Raw genomic sequence first — 21,475 nt, forward strand, 5'->3', positions numbered from 1 at the left:
CGAATGAATAAATCGGGGAGGATGTTTTTGTAAATGTAAATAAAAAATACGCGGGATTATGTACCTGAGCTCTAGGATGACACAAAGGGAATTTGACCACATTGTCAGATTTGAGGGCAACGCTGGGCCAAGCCATGAAAAAACAAAATCCCTCCATACACATCTCACTCAAATAATTATTTTACATTTACTCCTCCGTGCAGACGTCATCACGCAGCGTCCCCCCCCCCCCCTTCCCGACCAAAATCATCATCATCCTCTTCTCCTGCAACCTGTAGTTTTTTGTTTGTTTTTAATTGTTGCCTTTTAACAAGAGTTTGCTATGATGTATCATAGAGTTGATAATGATATTTGCACTTGAATTGTTATTGCTCATGTAAAAAAAAATGTCTGGATTTTGTATTGTCTTTTTAAATGAATGGAATTGGTGTTCTTATGTTCTTGTAGCTTGTTTGTCCATGAAATGCTCACTCACCGTTTAGTCTATAGAGATGATACACATACAGTAACATTATCAACTGTTAAGAAAAAGAAATGTACAGAGGTGAATGGAACAAGTTTGTACCTGTTGCTGCCCAGAAACACTTATTGAAATAAACAAACTGTACTTCAGCTTCATTTCAAACGCACTTTAATGTCTGAAAGTTAAGTTTCAAGAGCAAATAAGATTATTATTGGCTCGATGGAATACTCTGGTTTTGCATTTCATTTCCAATTCGGACGCCCTGAGAAAAAAAAAAAATTAATTTTAAGTTTGTAGTGTTTATAAATTAAAAACGTATCAAGTCTCTGTAACAAAGAGTTGTTAACTTACGTGTGCGTGTACACTTAGGCAGGCCAGGTGACCACTGGCCATCTTGACCACAGGTAACGGAGCTCTGGCCGCTCATGGTGTAGCCTCTGTAGCACTCGATGGATATGGTGTCCCTGTAGTGATACAGGTTCATCTGAGCTCCAGCCCAGGAGGCGCTGGACACAATTGGAGACGCACATGTAATCACTGCAAAGACAGAGGAGTTCAAATCTAAATTTTGCTCATGATGAAGAAGTTAAGTTGTATAAAAAAAACAGGCTGTGTCTAACTGGGACCTTTGCATTGAGGAGGAGGTGAGCTCCATGTCCCTTTGTTGGTGCACCAGATCTCCTTTGGTCCAACAAGGGTTCCCTCACTACACCGATAGCCAATCACGCTCCTGAAGGTGTACGGTGGCTCCTGAAGGTTGCTCCTCTCTGCGTTGGTCCCCTGTGGAGCCTCCTCACACACCACAGCTGGAGGAGATGCCACAGATGTTAAAATAATTACTAAAGAGATTCAGGACATTTAGAATTGAAGATGTTTTTGTTTGTTCACAGCACCTTCACAAACAGCCACACGTCCATCCCAGCCGTTATTCTTGCAGTTCCTGGTGGCCCGTCCGACGAGAATATACCTGAGGACATGATATTAAAAGGGAAGAGTTAAATATGTAGAAAACAACAGTCTGTATTAAAGAAGAGGTTGAATGGTTTGGTGCTGTCTCACCCGTTATCACAGACGGCTGTAGCAGTGTCTCCAAACTCCAATCCAGTGTAAGTGAACTGTCCATTCAGAATCTCTCCTGCAGAGCCGCACTGCTTTGCTTTTAAAGACGACAACACAAACCCTCTTAGAATTTTTTCAGGACATTTAACTTGAAAAATATTGTTTCTATTTTATGTCCACTGATCTGAAAATGAAAAATGTGAACCAACTAAAATGAATTTATTTCGGTAATGAATTAAGTTTGTTCAAAGGAAAGTATTTGTGATATAACTAGTTGGTAAAGAATGTTTTTAGATTGTTTTTAGATTGTTCATATTAATAGATAGAGTTTTATATATTCTTCCATCAAGACAGCCACACTGAAAAATTTAAAAAAATGTAGGATTAAAAACTATGGCTGCATGGGTGATAACAAACATGAAATAAAATTCAAATAAAAAAGGTCAACGCCACAGCATGAGTTGCAAAATGGTCAATCTAAAATCCAAAATCATTATTTAAAAGATTAAGAACAGGGTTTGGCAAATGATGACTTCACATTCTTTTAAGTTATCATCTAATACTGTTCATGACATCAGAACTTGAAAGACCTCAAACATCAGCTCCTCAGTAATGTACAAAGCTTCACACTAAAGTTTGACCGTGACAGAATCTAAAAGTTCTCACGTTCACATTTCAGGAACAGTGGCGTCCACTCCCCGTTCTTGCACGTGCGAAGTCTATTGCCTCCAGCTGGAGCGTATCCAACATTGCACGTGTAGGGGACTCGGTCGCCGGACTTAAAGGTTGTCATGGTGATATACTTGTCAGCGAGGTTGGCGTTCTTTGTTTTTATGGTGGGCGGTTTGCCACATCCACCTGCTGGAGAGGAAAGTGAGGAGTGAACTTCCATCATGGCCCAACAGTCCGATTAAATTCCCTCATGTTTGTTTGGAAATTGTTCAAAAACTTTTAAAGACACATACTAATTGTTTTTCTACTGAATCCACATCATCACAGCCACACTTTGAATGTAGTTACAGGTTTGTAGTCCCATTTGTTATTGTTCAGCACCTGTAGTAAACCTACACCCTATAAAACCACATTTAAACCCGCTAGATTCCAGAATTTATTTGAATCTGCAACAGATTGAATAACAATCATAAAAGAAGTGTGTTCTAAATATCTTTCACCAAGATCCATGAATTATTCCCTTGGGAAATTGGTGTCGAAAAAATTGTCCTGTCTCACAAAGCTAGGAAGTGAAAAGATAATCCTGGATTTTAAAAGTGGAGATCAAATTTATACTAGTGAACATCATGTCAAGTCGAGAAAGAATCACAGCTTCATAGATTTAATTATCTGAAAAAAACTGATATGTGAGTCTTTCCTCCTCCTCCTCCTCCTCCTCTTCCTCCACACCTCTGCTAACTACAGTTACTGTGTCATAATGAGGTCACGATCTTTCCTTCTATTCCTGAGTGACGGTCTTAAATATGCCCAGAACATTATGATGTCACAGTTGAGTTAACCTTTAGCAGGAATATCATCACTTCATCATTTATTCGTGAGTTATGTGCTTTGTGACGTCAGAGTGACATTTGGCAACAGAATTCCCGACCTTTATCGCGTCCTGTCATCAAGTTTCATGGAAATCTGTTCTGTTGCTTTTGTGTAATCTTGCTCACAAACAGACAAACAAACAAACTTGACGGAGGCAAGAAAACGTACCTTCTTTGCGAGAGGCCTGATCAGGTCCTTCGGTCGAGGGCAGACACCGAGGGAGCAGAGGACGCCACTGTCCACCGAGGTCACATGTGACCTGCGGAGCTCCATCCAGCTGGAAGCCCGGACTGCAGGTGAAGGTCACGTTGTCTCCAGCCTGGTACACAGACACGATCCCACCAGCCTTCACAGAGTGCTCCACTGCAGGGGAGGAGCAGGTGGCCGCTGCTGAGAAATAATCACACTTCATTAATATGAAGTAAAAAGTACAACAATTCTTTGAAACCTAGACAAATACGTGGAAAAAACGAGTGTTCAAGTACACGTAGCTACATTTTGGACTTAAGAAAATGTACTTTGTTCCATCCTTCTGTTGTTAATTGTATTCCTTAACTTACTCAAGGTTTAAACCTCGGAAAATATTGTAAATAAACTGAGAAGTTAAAGGAACGTCAAAGAACACAAGTGAAATATTTGTGTAACAACAGACGACACAACTCTGCTGGAGACAATCCGAGAAAATCTGAAACTCACAATCCTGCCAAACACACACGGAAGAGAATGTGATTTTGGAACAGGTGAGGTCATCCCTAAATTACAAAACATTGATGTGACGTCAAGCTGTATTTCCCAATATCTATTTCAACAGCTTTATTCAGATAGCGGAACAATTACGTTTAAATGAATCAAGAGATTAAGCGTCACAGCGTCACATTCAGGGAGCGGTAACTTGTTCTTACAGACACAATACATTCCAGTTCAATTCACCTCAAGGTTTCTGCCAACATAAGAAGATGACCGAGTTTCAGACCCACCTTCACATTTCGGGAATTCACCAGTCCACCCAGAGCTCTTGCATATCATGTAGTCCAGTCCCTTCAGAGTGAATCTGTCAACATGGAAGGAAATCAGCAGCACAGTCACACACAGCCAACCAGGTTTTCTATGAGCGACCTCGGGTACAACTTACCCCTGATTGCACTTCGCGAAAACCTTCTGCCCGATTAATGAATTCCCTTTATAGTCGAACTGTCCATTCGGTAGATCCCCAGCGTTTCCACACGCTCTCTCTGTAAGAAATGTGATAGAGAGAGAAAGAGAGAGAGAAAGCGAGAGAGAGAGAGGGATAGAAAGAGATAAATAATACATTTAAGCTAAAGGCTGGAATCTGACCACCTGGATATTTAAAGGTCTTGACCTCACAATGCAAAGTGCCTAGAGATAATGTTTGTGTCTGTGATTCAATGCCATACAAATTAAATTGAATAGAAAGTTTGACCAAACACTATACATGAAAAGTTTCTTATGAACTTATGAAAACTTTTTTTTTTAAATACACAGGAAGCTTGATGTTTTTCTCAGGTATTCAAGAAATAAATCAAACAAGACAACCTATTGCAAATAACCGTCTTCCTCAATAAACATTGGGACAGCTCCTTGTTACAATGGGAGACATTTCATATCCGTGCAGGTCTAGGAAATAAATAATATATTGTATTGTAGTATTAGTTGTCCACCACGCAGGTCACCGATCAGGCCGCTAGGGGTCGTTAGGCTGCTTCTCAAATTGAATCATATAAAGTCTCTACATAGATCCCCATTAAAACGAATCCTCTCGGTGGAAAACAACATTAAAAGTGTATTTCTGATATCAAAGAAATTGTGTCATTGACTTACTCTCGCACTTCAGAGTCAGTTTGGTCCATTTTCCTTGCACACACCACACAGACGAGCTGCCTTTGGGAGTGAAGTCCTCCAGGCACCTGAAGCTGACCCTCTGCCCGCTGGTGAAGCTCCTCCAGCGGCTGAACCTCGCCTCCAGCCGGGCGTGCGGATGCTCCGGAGGTGCAGAGCATCTCTTTGACACTTGGGCTTTTCATGTTTGGAAGATCAGCGACCGTCAGTGAGCAACATCAGAAATAATCACATTCAGTGTTTATTCCTTCTGGTTGGTGGGATATTTACCTGAAGCGAGTAAAGCAGAGAATAAACCCAGAACCGCCAAGTAGAGACTCCGCATGTTTGTGTCCTGTGAGAAAGTAAAGGGAGAAAAGATTAAAGAGATCAGGAGGAGAGGAGTGATTTATACAGGGGGGAGGGGGGTGGATCTCTCTCTCTCTCTCTCACTCACTCTCACACACACACACACACACACACACACACACACACACACACACACACACACACACACACACACACACACTAACACACACAAACAGAGCAGACTTAAGTCACACTTTACCTTTTTCTCTTTTCTTTTTTGTCTTATCTTCAAAATGATTTTAATTGTTTTGCTTCTTTATTATTATGATTATTATTATATAGCTTTCATATGGGGCACAACCTTTATCTAACTGTATTTGTGCCAAGCTTGAAGAAGTTCCTTCAAGGTTTTTCAGAGTGTTCATGAGAGTGGGACATAAACAAATGGAAGGACAAATGGAAAAACCCCAAACATTATGCTATTCACACAAGGGAAAAGCTCTTTACTTTAATTCAAAGCATTCTACAGAGTAAGTGAACAAACAACATAGATAGATCATTGACATCTCATTGTCAAATGTAGATTTAACAGTGGAGCATGTGTCATAAACATATATAAATATGGTTAAGAGCTATAACGTTAACGTGTGAAGGAAAAGGATAAATGTGTTATAATTATAAATGATCTAAAAAAACTGGTGATTCGCCCAGGATCTGTTACACGACACTCTTTCTCTTCTGTATGAACTTGAACGATTTAATGAGATGAGCTGTTTGTTGGTTGTGTTAATATCATGTGTGTGACTGAGGCCAAAACAAAACTCCATGTAAAAACTGTTTGAACTGAACTTTATTTAACGATACACGTAAAATAACAGTGTGCAATAACAAGACATCTTTTTAGAAACATCCAAGTGTTTTGCCAATCCACAGAATTTTATATCTCACTCTCTTTATATCATTGTACATTTGATTACTTCTGACACAGCCTTGCAAGGCACTTTCCCAAAAGATGAACTTTAACATCAGGAACAAATGTCAAATGAATGGATGTCATCTGGATACTATTCAGGCAGTTCTGAGTAAACAGTATTTTTGTTGTATAGATAATAGATGGAAGTTATACACAAAGAACGTAGGTGGGTTTAAAGGTTAGTTAAATACTCAGTGTCAATCAAAACTTTATCATTTGATATGTCAGCATCAATTTTGCAGAGTTAAAATATGGTGAGCTTGTTATTATCACAGTGGAAAGCTTAATGTTACAGCTGTTTATGACTTAAAGGCAACAGTCATTTAAGACGAGTGGAATAAATGTCACAGAGACACTGTAGCTGCTGCACTTTTTAAAGGGGCCAGAAAAGGCTTCATTCATTTCTATCCCAGCCCAGAGAAGGGATGTGTTTAATATGCTTAAAATACAGCAACAAATAAAATACTTCATCTTATCAGATCACCAAAGGAGGGATGCACATTGCCTGGGAATGTTGAGATAAGTCAATTTAAGAAAGATTCAAACACATTAAGGCTGCATGTAGCTGCATTGTAGAGAGGCACTCTCCTGAGGTACACACCTCACACAGCTTCCTACATCTCATACAGCAGAATGAGTCCGTACATATCATAACATGAATATGAGCAGGATGACAGAGCAGTTTTGAAGGCTGTTGTGCAAAGGCATTGAGTTCATGTACATGTGTGCACAGTCACACAAACACACATACATTCCTTATCCAACAATAACTGAACTACGGGTGGGCAAAACAAAAAAGAACTCACAATCTTTTTCAACACAATAATGATGCGTGATCACAAAAGCGGATTTTGAAATTTACAGTTAAGAATATCCGGCACACAGACTTTTCTATTTGCACCATTTGAAACACAATATTGCTTTAAGAAAGTTTTCCATATGGTCATGCACATGTCCAGCGACCGAGACGGCCTCGGCGTCCTCTCTCCATCTTTTGCTGCTTTCCAATGTTGCTCCAGTGAGTTAGTCGATTAGAATCCTTTAGGTTTCGGGACCTGGTGAGATACAGACACTCTCGGCCTGTTCCTTCAAATGCTCCGTGATGGGGTTGAACAGATTTATCATACATCCTTTAGAAGTGTCCACCGCTGCCTGCTAAACCTTTCATAAAACGAAAAAATGACAAAATATAACAATCTCTGAGATTGGACTACTTCGAGATTAATCACAAAATAAAACTCTTTACATCGCCCAACCCTTAACTAAACAGAAAAAACGTATATACTGTTAAACAGACATGGTGCACTTAAGTAAATCATGGCAGAAGCTGGTAGTGCGTTTTACAGCTCGTCCTCAGAACTGGTGACACCTCCAAGCAGAGAAAAGCCTGAGATAAATGATAAAAATTGGGAGATATTAGTGGTGGAGAGTTCAGATGTTGCACATTAAAGATACGACGGTAAAACTCTGAAAATACCTCTGGAGTTCTGCTTTAACTGCGAACACAGTCGCCTGTGTCTGCTGCAGTGAAACCGTTCAGAGAGTCCTGCTGAAAGGCAAAGGAGAGGCAGAGACTTTCAGAGAAACATCAAACCTGTAAAAGGAATGAGCAGTTTGTTTTGACTGGCACGGACTGAGCTCCAGCTAATATTAAAATCTGAGGTCACCAGCCCAAGTAAGGCGCTCCCTGTTTCTGAAGGAGTAAAACCTAAATAAAGGTCACTTTGTGGGCAACAACACCGGGAAGAACTGTGGCAAAACTACAACATGTTTGTAAAGGGCACTGGTGTTTGTCATCAACATCCGTTTACATGGAAAACAACAATAACACAACCGCAGGTTTTTGTACGTGAGCTGTGACCTAACACATCTGAGAATATGAAGGCCTGAAACAGACTAAATGGTTTATAATGGTAATAAAACTGGTTAACCACGGATGTTGCAAACAGACAAAGAACCTCATACTCTTGTTTTCACAAAAAGGACAATGTGAACAGTTGCAAGGGTAAAATATGGTAAACAAACAATTCAATGTGAGCTGAGACTCCACACAAGGGAAAAACTAAGGTTCTGACGGTTAAAATGAGATAAGAGTAAAGATAAATTGAAAAGAAAATATTTTTACTGTTTGAATTGATGTGACCACATTTGAATTTCCATTCACTAATCAGTTCATAAAATTATTTATTTTATTGTCACAACTATCATTTATATCCTTTTCCTGCATTTACACTGACCTGGCTTTGCAGCAACTCCGCCCCCTCCGACGCCTCGGAGAACTGCATGCTGGGTAGAGTGGGGGGGTGGGACATGCGGGCGTGCGGAGCGTTGCCCATGCTGTAGAGACGAGGACGTTTGATCTGGTCCTGGCTGGACAGCGGAGTGAAGCTGTTCCTTCTGAAGAAGGCTGGCGGCACAGCATCTGTCTGGGGTTTACTCTGCTCGGTGAGGGACACACAGACCAGGTGGACAGATTAACACACGTCTCTTTATGTGGGACGAATTAAATCTGTCCTCAGTCTGAAATCACTGTGTCCTGTGTAACTGACTGTGGGAAGGCAACGAGTGAAAAAAAAGCAACTGAGACAAACAGCACTAAATATAGAAGCTTCTGTAATGCTCGGTCATTTAACGAGGGGGGGTTCTCAGTAAGTCTTTAAGTGTTAACACCCACTCTGTCTGAAACTCTCGCCACAAACCGACACTAACAGCACAACCAGGGGACAGACACAGGCCCCATCCAGGATTTGTGGTTATCAGGGTAACTGCGGGTTTAATTCAGAGTTTCCAGTCCTATGAAGCTCATTCACGTCATTTCGGGGGGTAAATCACCATGGTAACCTATCCTGAACGATTGGAGATGAGGGATCAAGATGCATTAAAGCTCCACCCACTGACCAATCAATTCATCTGAAACATGAAATCAACTCTCAACAACAGGAAGTGTCACAAAAATTAGGACATTGGCCACGTAGGAGATAAAGCAGATAAAATAACTAAAATATAAGCGTAAATAAAAGCAAATCAAACATTCCCAAAAGCTTTCAAAAGGAGGAAAAGTTTTGAGATGAACTTTAAAAGAAGCTTGAGAGGTTGAAATGTTTGTCATAAGATGTAATGTAAAGACAGCAGCCCGGCTGTTGTTAAAGAACCTCAACAGTAAAATAGAGTTGTGCCTCTCGCTGTTCTTTTCATTTACCGATGGAACAGACAGTAGAAGTTAAAGGAACGGTTCAACATCGTGGCTAACTAGCTGTTATATAGAAGGCTAAGGCCAGGGAATGGGAAACACTTTTCAAACAGATGCATATCATAGAACAAAGGGTAAACATGTACTTATTCATCCGAGTAGAAGAATGAGTGTGAAATTTTCGTTCTGGACAAACAAAGAGCTTGAGTCTGCGGCATCTGAGCCTGGGAAGCTTTAGAAACAACTGAATATCTGGTTCCGGAACGACTGAAACTGCTCCGTGTAATTTTGGTTTGAACTTGTGAATATAACCCTGACCTGAGTGTAGCCACAGTGAACTGGGTGGACGGCGACAGACAAAACAGACATTACATGCACAGAAAGAAGCTTACTAATGGTCTGTCCCTGTGGGTGTTGACAGCATCAACCTTCAGGTCAAACATGTCCACTTTGCAGCCTAGGAGAGGAGGGCGAGAGAAAAAGGCGTCACAGCTCTGTCGAGGAAAGGTTCAGTTAACCTCTGACCTGTGTTGTAAGTCTCACCGTAAGCCACAGGCGTGAGTTTGAGGACGGTGTGCAGCGGACACTTCAGGTAAGGCAGGTCATCTGTGACAGGGAAAATTAAAATACCATGTGAGACTTACTGTGCTTAGGTTATATTTGAGATTAGAGGATGTGTTGCTCATGTTTGTGGTGTCAAAACTACTGCAGAGCGTCTGCTGTGCTTTGTAAAGGGTTATTTTAAGTCTGTGGTGCAACATGTGCTATGGGAGGATGCAGTGGGAAAACATGCCAGTCAGAGCTGGCTGGTTTAACTGTGATTTAGCATTTACACAGATGCTGCAACAATGACCACTTCCTCTGCTGACTGATGAAACCCTCTGTCTGCCATATGACAGGTTCAGATTCGGGCCTTGAGCTTCATTTCCCATTTGATTTAATTATTTTATTTTATTATTATCAAATTATACTTATTTTGCCTTAATCTTTGCTTTTTTGACGAACACTCCCATACCTACATATTTATGATAAAAACAAACCACTGTTAATGTTTCTCTCAATACAGAGCATCTGGATCTTTGGTACTTTTCTATATTGATGCTGTCGTTTATATAATCAACACTATTTGCTCATATGCAAAAGGGCTCAAATAAAATGGTCTGGAATCTGAGGAGTCAACATTACTGCAGCATCACGATGAAATGGGCAAATATATCTCAAGGCCACAAAACTATCTAAATGTTGCCGAGCTACATATGACATTCTGCAGTAGACCAACTAAAACAAGAGGCCTTATCGTTGTATTGGCATCAACAAACCACTAAGCCCCTAAAATCTGCACTTTACCAAAAGTCTTTCTGTAAATCTGCTTATTAGAGTGAGGCATTTGTTTTCTAGTTATCGTTGTAATGTGAAAGCAGATGCTCCTATTTCCCCTTAAAGCACTAGATATGTAAATTGGTCGTTAGGGTCATTTAAAATCTCTCAAGTGTGTCTTCATCACCTCCCTGAGAAACGTTTAACACTCAAACAATACGACCTGGAATTACTCAGTGAAGCTGCTCTGCCACAGTTCAAGCTTGGTTACTGTTCTCTGGAGAAGTCTTGCTTGATGGTAATGATCATATACGTTCTAGTTATATTATAAAAGCAGCTGGTGCCAGAGGAGTCAACAGTAGGAGGTAAACGTGTCTTGTCATTCGTGTACGTTACCTGCGCCCTTATCCAGGAAATAGGCGAGCAAGCAGCGCATGACGGCCTGATGACAGATGACCAGAACGTTGCCCTGCCGCTCCAGCTCCATGATCACCGGCTCCAGGCGCTGAACCAAGTCCTGGTAGGACTACGGACAGAGAGGAAACACAGAGTTCGGTTTGGTTCAGATTTATTCACACACAGTGATCAAGCACATTGTTATTACGTCACTGTCTTGTGCCGTTTTACCTCATTGTACATTGAATATATCAAATCTATTATTTGTGGTCTCTCATAGATGTAAGTGTGCAGTAATGGCTACCTCGTTTGAAACTGACAAATCTCCTTTCATAGGAAAACTCAGGAAAAATAAGCTTGTACCTGTCAGATGCATGTTTTTATTTCCACATAGTCAGAGTTCCTGTTAACCGTAACCCTGTAGCTATAAAAAAAAGTGCAGTGTACCAAACAACCACAACAAGCCGAATAAACCCTCATATCAGTGAAGGTCAGTTTTGTTATGGAAGTTTTCTGGAAGCTGGTGAAAGGAGAACTCAGGCAGCAGCTGATGTTTTATGCAGAAGAGTATAATGTAGACTTGAAGCATCAGAAGGTGAATCAATATACAAACATCAACAGAGTAACATGTCTGAAGATGTCTCCCACAGCCGCCCAGTGTATCTCCCTCTACTTGCGTCACCTATTCCCACAGCACATCCAAGTAAGAGTAGAATTGCTGTCACTCTCTATGTTACATGTAGGTGTTCGCATCCTAGTGGATAGTTAAGTCTTAATATGCATTCCTAAATCACATTGTGTCCTTCGGTTTTCCACTAGTGAAATACGCTAAAGAGTTGAAGTTAGTGCCTCTCTGTCATGGGAAAGTCGCTGAGCGTAGACGCTACAATAAACTGTTGTTCGGCCCTTTATCTATAACCTGACCTTGGGTACTGCTAAGGGGAGAAGGGAGTATCTGTGTAATTTAGACAGCTGCTATTCTCATGTACAGATATAAAGTAATATACAATATACATAATATATAGTGGCATATACAGTCATGTGTGTGGATGGTCAAAAAGTCCTCAACAAGTTATACAAGTCCTCAACACACTCAAACTGCCAACAGCACAACATACTCTTCAACACCATCATAGTACAGAAAGGGAGGAGCCTTCACCTCTCCTCCAGGGTAGCGGTAGTGATACTTGTCCTGGTCCCTCATGGCAAACTCCTCCGGTAGCGTTTCCTCAATCATCTTATAGGTCATGTCCTCACACACACCCTGAAACACAAGAGAAATGAAAAACACTGAAGATCCTATGACATGGCCGCACAGTGCACCTGTCCGTGGTGTTAAAGAAGACCTACAGCATCTATTTCGTTGAGGATCTTCCACTGCTCATAGGGAACTCCCAGCTCCTCGGCCGTCTGAATGGTCCGCCTCAGCTGGCTGGTCCAAACCTTCAGGTCCGACAGGCGGTGTTCTTCCACAAACTCTTTCAGAGCTACTGCGAACTGAGGAAAAAGACATAGAACAGGGACTTTTACTGGAGAACTGACAGCTTCTCACAGAAAATAACCTTTGCAGTGATTTAAATGAAGTAGTTCTTCTCTAAAATCCTTAAAGCTGATATGCAGCAGCAGCATTTCATTAATTAATGCTTTTAATTGTCATCTCTGAGTTGCTACATGAACATTGTTTTAAATTTGATGACTTGACAGAATCACTTTGTCAAAGCTTTTTGAGTTGTACTAATCAATATAAAGGACAAATTTTTGCTTTGTTGCCAAGATTTCGATGCGTTGTTCTTATTCAGTAATTGTGAAGCTAAAACCAGCATCCGTTAGCTTAGCTTAACGCAAAGTGGACACAGGGGGAAAGAGCTCCGAGACCGGTTCTGTCCAAAAGTAAACAAAGTCCGGCTTCAGGAACTTCTAAAGATCAAGACCATCGATAAATCTGCTCTGTGTAATCAAATAGATTACATCAAATGGATTTACACAGAAGAATGTGGTTTCCAAGCAACCAGTGGACAAAAATAAATGCAAAATGTTTGTTTGTGGTAGAGTTTTCACATATAAACCATAAAACATAAATCAAGAATCTTTCATTCATACTGACATCATGTGTTTCACTCTTTTTTAAGGAGCAGTACATTTTGGTGAGTACCTCCTGTCCGGCAGTTTATGCTGTATCCAAAGCTTTTTGAGATAATTTGTATACCAAACCAGATACAGACAAATAAGAGAGTGGTATTCATTTTCTCATTTAACTCTTAAATAAGTCGAACAGTTCTTTTAAGACTTTTAGAGACTCTGCTGTCTTTCCAGCATCCACATATGTTACAGTGTGAGGATATGTGGAAGAACCTGTTTGCCTCTCTCTGACAGTTCAGCGTCTCCCCCGATGCGTCCCTCCTCGTTGTGATGGCTCTCTCCATGGCGACAGAGGTAGATGGAGTGGGAGTGTACGTGTATGTTCATGAGGTAGTAGACTATTTTACTCTGGATGTAGTCCTGCACCCTGTTCACCAAGAAACGACGGCCGACGTTTATGACCTGGATGAAGGACAGGTTCCTGTGGGTCAGAGTGAGAAGACACACACACGACAGAAAGTGAGTTAAAAACACACGCACAGAGCGGGAGAGATTTGAAATGGACACACGGATAATGAGTGAATATCTTGTACTTTTGGTGCAGCCAAAATATCCTAATATTTTATCTTCTATGCTGCAGTGTTTTTCGTCAGCAGCTCAGCTCATGAACAGTGACAAGGTCGAACAAGAGCAACAATTATTCCTCTTGACGACAATTAAAGATCAGAAATAAAGTATCTACCGAGTCTCAGTTGTGTTACTTTATCTAAATACATATATAATGTGTGTAATTTGGATTTGCAAATATCACCAGTTGATGAATTAAAAAAAAAAAAAAAAAACACCTACAGTTTAGCCAGCAGGAGTTTAAAAAAATAACAATGTCTGAATTGTTTTGTTTTCCTGTCACGACATGACCTAGATTTCTGACAACCACAAGCCCAAGCATTCCTAGTTTGGGATTTACTGTGACAATGAAAAAACAATACACTGGACAATATTCGTCTATATTAAAAAATGAGCTCCTGTGTCCACCTGCTGGACAACTTCTGCGTCAACACATTCTTGCAGACAAGAAAACAGCTCTGACTGACTTTTACATGGATTGTGTTACTGGTGAGAAGTGTTATCAATTTCAAGACAAAACACATCCAAACTCTAAACAAAGAAAGGTTCTTACTTGTCGTGTTCGTCGGGATCTAAAGGTTGGTACGTGACTTTGTAACACTCTATTCTCTTCAGAAAATCCTCCATGACACGTTCTCTGTGCCTCTCGGGGTAATCTGGGCTGGAAACCTTCACATCCTTTATGAAAGAGATATTTGTAGCCGTGACTTACTGTGTAACTAAGCAGGATAAGAAGTTTTCTCGTGAGTGAAGACACACAAATGCATCATTTACCAGAATATTTGTAGCGATGACGTCTGGATCGTCACAGATCGATTCTACAAAAAACACCTGAGAAAAGACATATGAGTTATTAATTCATAAACGCTGTAAACTCAGGTCACACCATTAAATCCTCAATGAGATTCTGACCTTGTATGCATTTTCTTTGGCACAATTCTGGATGAGTTCCCTCCTCTCTCTGGTGGTGTTGGTGGCGTCAAACACCTGACGAACAATATAAGATAATTACATTAAAAACAACACAAAATATTCATCAACAGGGAATGAACTTCAGTTTGTTGTGTTTCCTCACAGCGATCTGGCCTCCCTCCTCGTTCAGATAGGCTTTGACGTCCTCTAGTGCCACAAGAGCGCATTGTCTGTGGAAATTATCAGGGGGAAATCATTAGCTATTTAAATGCACCTTCATTAGTATATGATTATTATAAAAACAGGATATATATGTTAAATTAACCAGGTGTTAAGCAGTGGAGGATGAATAAGTCTGCAACACCAGAGATGAATGTAATGTAATGAATGAATGTCTTTTGTTGACTCACTTTCTAATTTCCATTGCCTCTTTGTTGTCGTGTCTGAAGAAGTCATATGATTTGTACGACTGCACTGCTTCTCTCCTATAAACTCCGAGGTTAAATACTGTAAGAGAATCAAGGCACAGAGTCAGTGATTGACATGAGAAGGAACTGCTGAACTGTATGAGCTCCATCAAGGTGGTGACCTTCATCTCAACAGCCTCTGCAAAACCAGTTCACCTACATTCCTTTCAAATGACAACTGAAGTGTACAACTACAAACAGAAAGGTGGGATAAGGGCCAGAGACAAACAATAAGACAACAGTTTAACGCGACAGTGCCTCAAGGACAAGAGTTTTGATCATAATATCCCTGAATGTCATTAGTTTTCCTGTAAGAAACGTGAACCATGGCCCCGCCCCATTTTACCTGCATGTTTGCACTGAATACACACAGACTTGTCCCTTCACAAAATAACACAGTGTTTTCTTTGTAAAACCGGATAATTCACAGGCCTCAAAATGGTACTGGATTTAGATTTAACATATTACCTTTGCCAAAGAGGTTTTAATGTTTTTGTCTGCATTTGTTTGTCAGTTAGCAGGATAACAGGAAAACTATTGGACGGATTACCACACAGCTTATTGAGGGGGTCAGGAAAAAATGGGTCAGGAAAGAACTCGTAACTTTTTGCTGAGGCCCCGGATCAGGAGAAAGGAATTGTTTATTTCACTTTTCTTAACATTGTGAGATGGAGCAAAATCTCAGAGAATAATACAAGGATCTTGATGAAAAATGTCATCAAATGTTAAAGGGACTGATATGTATGTGTCTGAGATTTGGTTCAGATCCAAATAAAAATCAGGATCTAGTGATTATAAATGTGGGATAAGGAGATTGTTTGGCCCTTTAAGTTTATTTATTGGCTCTTATTTTCTGGAAATAAAATCAAATGCTGCGACCTGCGGAAAACTCAAACATGTGCTGCTTCTGTACTGACCCTTAGTTGGCACGCCGATCCAGTTGAGGTAGCGTGTCAGCTTCTTGGCCATGTAGGTCTTCCCTCTAGCCGGCAGCCCGATCATCACGATTACGGTCGGAGAATTGGTCATGTAGGAAGCCCAAGCTGCAGGTTGTGCACACACACAAACACAGCTTTTAATTATTACGTTAATTATTGCAGTTATGCCCTCACTTTTACTTTAGCCCAACTTTTAAAGCTGCTATTGGTGATAAAGGGCCAGATACACACACTATTTACACTAACATGCAAACACACAAGAATACAAATTGTCACCAAGGAGTTAAAGGGTTGTGAAATAATCCAAAGTCACCCATGCAGAGTTCATGTACCGGTTGACTGACGCTCAGTTTAACATTTCCATCATAACACTGTCACCTCTCGGCTGTTGGATAATGTTTCTCAAAGTGCAGCTGCTTAGCAATCACATTGAGTTAGCCTGTGCTGGCAGGAACATCAAGTGGAAAATATTCAAGCTATTCTCCTTCTTCGGTCAGTGTCACCGACAAAACAAAACAAAGACCAGACCAGTTGACTAAAGACCTGAATCTGATTAACAGATTCTTCAAAGTCTGACTGTGTAGCAATTATTATGTGGAGCTAAGTGACTTTAAAAGTTGACCTCGATAATCGCAGTAGTGCTTTCCTTCGAAAGGTGTGTATGTGTGTGTGTGGTAATGTTTGCTTGAGCACACCCATTCACTGTACGTCTCCTAACAATAGACGTCACAGCTGACATCAGTGCCTGCTGAAACCTAATCTGTCTTTATTAAAGAACCATTATGTCGCAGCATCAGATCCCAACGTCACAGTTAACGTGCCCAGAGTTCAATCATTAATACACAAACAGGTTAGTGCCTCGGGTAATGATTCAACGTGTCACCTTCAGAAGAAAGACAAACCACTCACAGCACTTCTTCTCGCTGGCTCTGTAGTCCGTCCTTTTCGGTTCCACTGCAGCTGCAGGTTTCTGCTGCTGGGCGTCCATGACGGGGCTGATCTGTGTCCTTCTGGTCTGTCTCGGCTGACGTGGGGATGAAGGGCTATAAGGTCACTGGTGTGATGAGGTCAGCATCTCCCTGGTGAGGACAGGACGCGGCTGTTTCATATCAAACACGGCTCAGTGGCACCGATCAGAGCAGAGAAACAGTCAGATGCCAACTTGGGTTAGGATCCAAGATACATTTTAAGATGCTGAAGACTTAGAACTCACAAACTGAATTACTTGTAGGACACTGGTGCAGACATTAACCACGTGGCTACAACATGACCTGCCAACTTGTTCCTTTATTGTAAGTCAATCATTGATCGACGGGAAATACAAGTTGTTAATTTACAATTCTCTATAATAAAACAACACACGTGGTCGTTGATCAAAGCTATAGGGACGAGAAGAATCGCTTTCTTTTGCTGAAATGATTGATTCCATATGTTTCGCAAAAGCTTTCATCTCAGGCGATAATTGATATTTATGATCGTCAGGATAAATCTCAATTTAATATTTCTTTTAAGTTTAAACTTTGACTTTTGCTTGTGAGTTAAACAGGACACCTCCTCACTGAGCTTTTAAAGGGGCCAAGAGTCAATAAGCAACAAATATCAAATCCACAATAATGTGAGACCAAGACAAGCAGTGAATTGTCCCATTTAAAAAACTGGAGCCAAAACAAAACAATATTTTTCTGTTGATCGACTTATCAGTTAACCAACTGACGCCAACTGATCAGTCCCATTCAGTTGTATGTGAATGGAGGCTTCAATGGAGGCAGTCAGGACGATTTGACATTAGTTATTAGTTAATAATTCAATTTGATGATGTATAAAATGACATAGACCCCCTGAGCCCCTCACAGGACAACCAGAGGACTGATGCTTCCTTCGTTCACAGGGTTAATAAAACCCATAAATCCCATAACTAGTGACGAACACTAAGGTGAAAGCTTCAATACTGACAGTAAAACATCAGTTACACATGTGTGACCTTAATGAAACCCTGTCGCCATTGTGTGTCAGTGGAACATCCTCCTGTCTCTCACAGATGAGCTGCAAACTTCATCACTTCTGCTTCTTTGGAGGCGAAGGTCGCTTTAAAACCAGGAAGCAAACGTTCAGGGAAAGGTTGAGTTAAATATGAAAGGAGTAAACTCACCGAACAGGCAGCAGGTGTTGGGTTATGTTAGTTTTCCTCCTTGTGAACCAGCAGCCATCACCAGCGTCCACCGGCGGAGACTCTTCTTCTTCTTCTTCTTCTGCTGCTGCTTCTGCTGCTGCTCGGGGTTGTAGCTCCGCCCCCCGGTGTGATGGCTGCTGCTGCCGGAAGATCACCACTGTCAACTTCCGGCAAAATAAAATATTTAGATGCCTGTAGAACCATAGACATTTATAAAGGCTTGATATATGTCTATGTGCAGAACAATGAGGATATTAGATTTCAAATTAAACATATTTTATAAACGTAAAAAATAATACAGTTTTTACTTTAAGAAGATAGACTTTTACTGACCCTGACATTTCTTTTGGCCAAGGCCAATATCATTAAATTCAAGTAAAAATAATTTATAATATATAATAATAATAATAATCCTTACAATTCCAATAGGGCCTCACTGTCTGTTAGTGTCTGTCAGTGCTCAGGCCCTAAAAAATGAAATGAAATGAAATGTATAATAACAAAAAGCCAATTAATTTGCCTGGAAAAAAATATATACAATCCTTACAATTTCAATAGGGCCTCACTGTCTGTCAGTGCCTGTCAGTGCTCGGGCCCTAATTATTACTTTCATCTGAATCCACAGTTTTATTATATCCTTGTGTAAATATAGAAATTAATGTACTATTAGTTATCTTGTGAATATTTGCACATGCTAAGTTCTTGTTAAAATGGAGGAAAAATTTAAATTGTGATTTTTGCTGCGAGGAATTTGAGACATTAGTTAATTTGAAAGCCTGGTTTAAAATAATTCTGGGTGGATAAAGATTTTTTTTTCACAACTTTGACTTGTAGGGCCTCAAGTGTTTTTTATTCCTTATAGAATGGTGGATATGTTTTGTTGTTGTTGTTGTTGTTTTGGTTCAAATGTGGACTTGTTTTTGTACGAATATATGATAAAATTAATAAAATAGCATCCTCTGGAGTAATTTGCTTCACCTATTTAGAATAAAACCATTAAAATCAAGGTTGGAAATGGAAACACAAAATACAAAAATTCTCAGTGTCTTTCAGACTTTATCCATCTACACGAAAAACCTATTGCAATAGGTTCACTGAAGGTGAATTATTGTTTAATATAATTGTGAATATTGTGAGTTTCCACCACATGGGGTTGCCATTGCATCACTGCACATTTTGAACACTCTCCATGGAACTTTAAAATATTGAAACTAGCTGCTGGCCAAATTTCCGTCTTGGTCATAGCACCACCTGCTGGTCACATGAAAGGAAAGGAAGTTGACCTTCTGTCGTTTTCATCCTCGTGAAGTTACAAAAATACTCTTGCATGAATTTCAAAGAGTAAAACACAAATTTATCAAAATACATAAACTTTATTCAATAGTAATGTATTTGAAAAATTAACTGACACTCAGTACTTTACATTCTGTACTCTCATATCACAAACAATATCGTTTAAACTAAATATCTATCTATCTATCTATCTATCTATCTATCTATCTATCTATCTATCTATCTATCTATCATCTATCTATCTATCTATCTATCTATCTATCTATCTATCTATCTATCTATCTATCTATCTATCTATCTATCTATCTATCTATCTATCTATCTATCTATCTATCTATCTATCTATCTATCTATCTATCTATCTATCTATCTATCTATCTATCTATCTAAAGTAAAGAGTGTCAGTTGACTTATTTATGTCTAATGAATAAAGTAGAAGTAAAGAGTATTTGTGCCACTTCACGAGGAGAAAAACGACAGAAAACCAACTTTCGCTGCTAGGATCACTTTATTTCCTGTCAAGTGAGGAGATGTCTATTGTGCACTGAGCACGGAGATCCGCCATCTTGTCAGCAGCCAGCTAATCTTGCAAAGCTGTATGGAATAGTCCCAAACCCTTCATGCATTTTTTTTTCGTTTCTTAGGAAATTACCATGGCAACACGTTTCATGCTGTTTTTGAGGGCCCTCACATGTTTGGAAACTTGGAGAATTAGACACACACTTCAGAAAGCCTCAAAGGTGTCCTCACTATAAAAGTAGTGGTAAGCTTGAACTACATTTATAAAATTTGGTTGACAGACATATTAGACCGTGTCTCTTGGGTCCATGACATACATCCTACAGTGAGAGCATAATTTGGCATCTTGTTAACTCCACCCAAGTCTTTACGTCACCAGGTTTTGGTTTCCATACCAACATAATTATTAGTTTATGTCAGTCCTTTTTTCATGTGTTCATGTTGTGAAAAGTCAAATAATGAGTCAGCACTAGACATGTGGGGCGTCTACCCCAACGTGCACAAAGGTGAGAGGGTCCTTTAATGCTGCTCCGAGCTTTACTGTGAATTACTGTTACTTGTAAGTGTTGCTTGTAAGACCACATACTAAGGTGGACCAAATGGTGTGTTTTGCTGACCCTTTTTTTATGAGTTATAAATCAATAAAAACAACTGCACAAAAAAGAAACATGAGTCGCTTTGGGATCATAAAGAGAGGTTTTTGCTGGGCACTAATTCTGCTTCATATCCAGGAAAACCATAAAAGAATCGAGATAATTAGTTTTTGACACAAATCCAAAGAAGAACATGCATTTCAAAAAAATTAGTGGCATTCCCTTTAATTCTACAGTTTTATTTCATACAGAAAATATGCCACATAACTCATTGCAATCACAAGTCTTTATTCTCTTAAAGGAAACTAGCCTCACAGTGTCTAACTAATACACCATTACATTAAACAACCCTTTGTAAGATATGTGCTTAGTTTGTCAAATTATATTTGTCAGTACAAGATCATCTGGAACTACATAGTTTTTGCTCATTCCCAGAAGCTGGATCACTGAGAAGACAGATGCCAGAGAGTGGCTGTGTAGCCGGGGACAGATGGCTGCTATAAGGGTGGGTGCACAAGTCATAATGGGCTTATGATTCTCAGCGTGTTTCTGTCCATCAAGCGTACACATTGACCCAGTATTGATGACAACTGAAACCCACTTTGTCTCAGACTGTTCTGTAAATTCAACAAGAAAAAAAAAAGGTCGCAGCACTTCCACATAATCTGCCTCCAGAGTTGCAAGATCTGGTCACCGTCAGTCCATTTTGTAGCCCTTTGAAACTCAGGAAGTACTGGTAAACGAACCGTCTGAAGTTCCCTGATCAGGTCGTGCTCTCTTAAAGTTCATGTG

At 40.1% G+C, this 21,475-nt stretch overlaps 2 protein-coding genes across 2 annotated transcripts; both read right to left on the reverse strand.

Annotated features, from left to right (window-relative positions):
- Positions 1 to 478: 478 nt before the first annotated feature.
- Positions 479 to 5,246, reverse strand: si:ch73-217n20.1 (membrane cofactor protein). The gene is made up of 11 exons (XM_061074152.1): positions 5,192 to 5,246; positions 4,904 to 5,098; positions 4,197 to 4,296; positions 4,042 to 4,115; positions 3,233 to 3,454; positions 2,189 to 2,380; positions 1,523 to 1,619; positions 1,357 to 1,430; positions 1,090 to 1,269; positions 815 to 1,000; positions 479 to 483 (listed from the first exon to the last, which is right to left on the reverse strand). Exons 1-11 carry the CDS (start codon positions 5,244 to 5,246, stop codon positions 479 to 481), a joined length of 1,380 nt encoding a protein of 459 aa, XP_060930135.1.
- Positions 5,247 to 6,041: 795 nt separating this feature from the next.
- On the reverse strand, positions 6,042 to 18,326 carry LOC133005595 (6-phosphofructo-2-kinase/fructose-2,6-bisphosphatase 2-like). The gene is made up of 17 exons (XM_061075327.1): positions 18,258 to 18,326; positions 17,018 to 17,187; positions 16,088 to 16,213; positions 15,114 to 15,210; positions 14,867 to 14,933; positions 14,704 to 14,778; positions 14,566 to 14,622; positions 14,345 to 14,469; positions 13,438 to 13,645; positions 12,436 to 12,582; positions 12,245 to 12,349; positions 11,086 to 11,215; positions 9,916 to 9,978; positions 9,765 to 9,829; positions 8,420 to 8,620; positions 7,660 to 7,731; positions 6,042 to 7,569 (listed from the first exon to the last, which is right to left on the reverse strand). Exons 2-16 carry the CDS (start codon positions 17,094 to 17,096, stop codon positions 7,675 to 7,677), a joined length of 1,602 nt encoding a protein of 533 aa, XP_060931310.1. The 5' UTR covers positions 17,097 to 17,187; positions 18,258 to 18,326; the 3' UTR covers positions 6,042 to 7,569; positions 7,660 to 7,674.
- Between the last annotated feature and the right edge of the window lie 3,149 nt (positions 18,327 to 21,475).

The sequence above is a fragment of the Limanda limanda genome, chromosome 7, assembly GCF_963576545.1.
Source record: "Limanda limanda chromosome 7, fLimLim1.1, whole genome shotgun sequence".
NCBI classification, from domain to species: Eukaryota; Metazoa; Chordata; class Actinopteri; order Pleuronectiformes; family Pleuronectidae; genus Limanda; species Limanda limanda.

Bases quoted from the DNA above. Each gene is read 5' to 3' on its own strand.
- si:ch73-217n20.1 (XM_061074152.1), bottom strand. From the start codon at position 5,246: ATGCGGAGTCTCTACTTGGCGGTTCTGGGTTTATTCTCTGCTTTACTC. The intron at 4,297-4,903 runs GTAAGTCAATGA...CATTTCTTACAG, and splicing joins ACTGACTCTGAAGTGCGAGA to AGAGAGCGTGTGGAAACGCT. The intron at 4,116-4,196 runs GTAAGTTGTACC...CCATGTTGACAG, and splicing joins TTCGCGAAGTGCAATCAGGG to ATTCACTCTGAAGGGACTGG.
- LOC133005595 (XM_061075327.1), bottom strand. From the start codon at position 17,096: ATGGACGCCCAGCAGCAGAAACCTGCAGCTGCAGTGGAACCGAAAAGG. The intron at 16,214-17,017 runs GTGAGTGGTTTG...CACAACCTGCAG, and splicing joins AGCCAGCGAGAAGAAGTGCT to CTTGGGCTTCCTACATGACC. The intron at 15,211-16,087 runs GTCAGTACAGAA...ATTCTCTTACAG, and splicing joins GATCGGCGTGCCAACTAAGG to TATTTAACCTCGGAGTTTAT.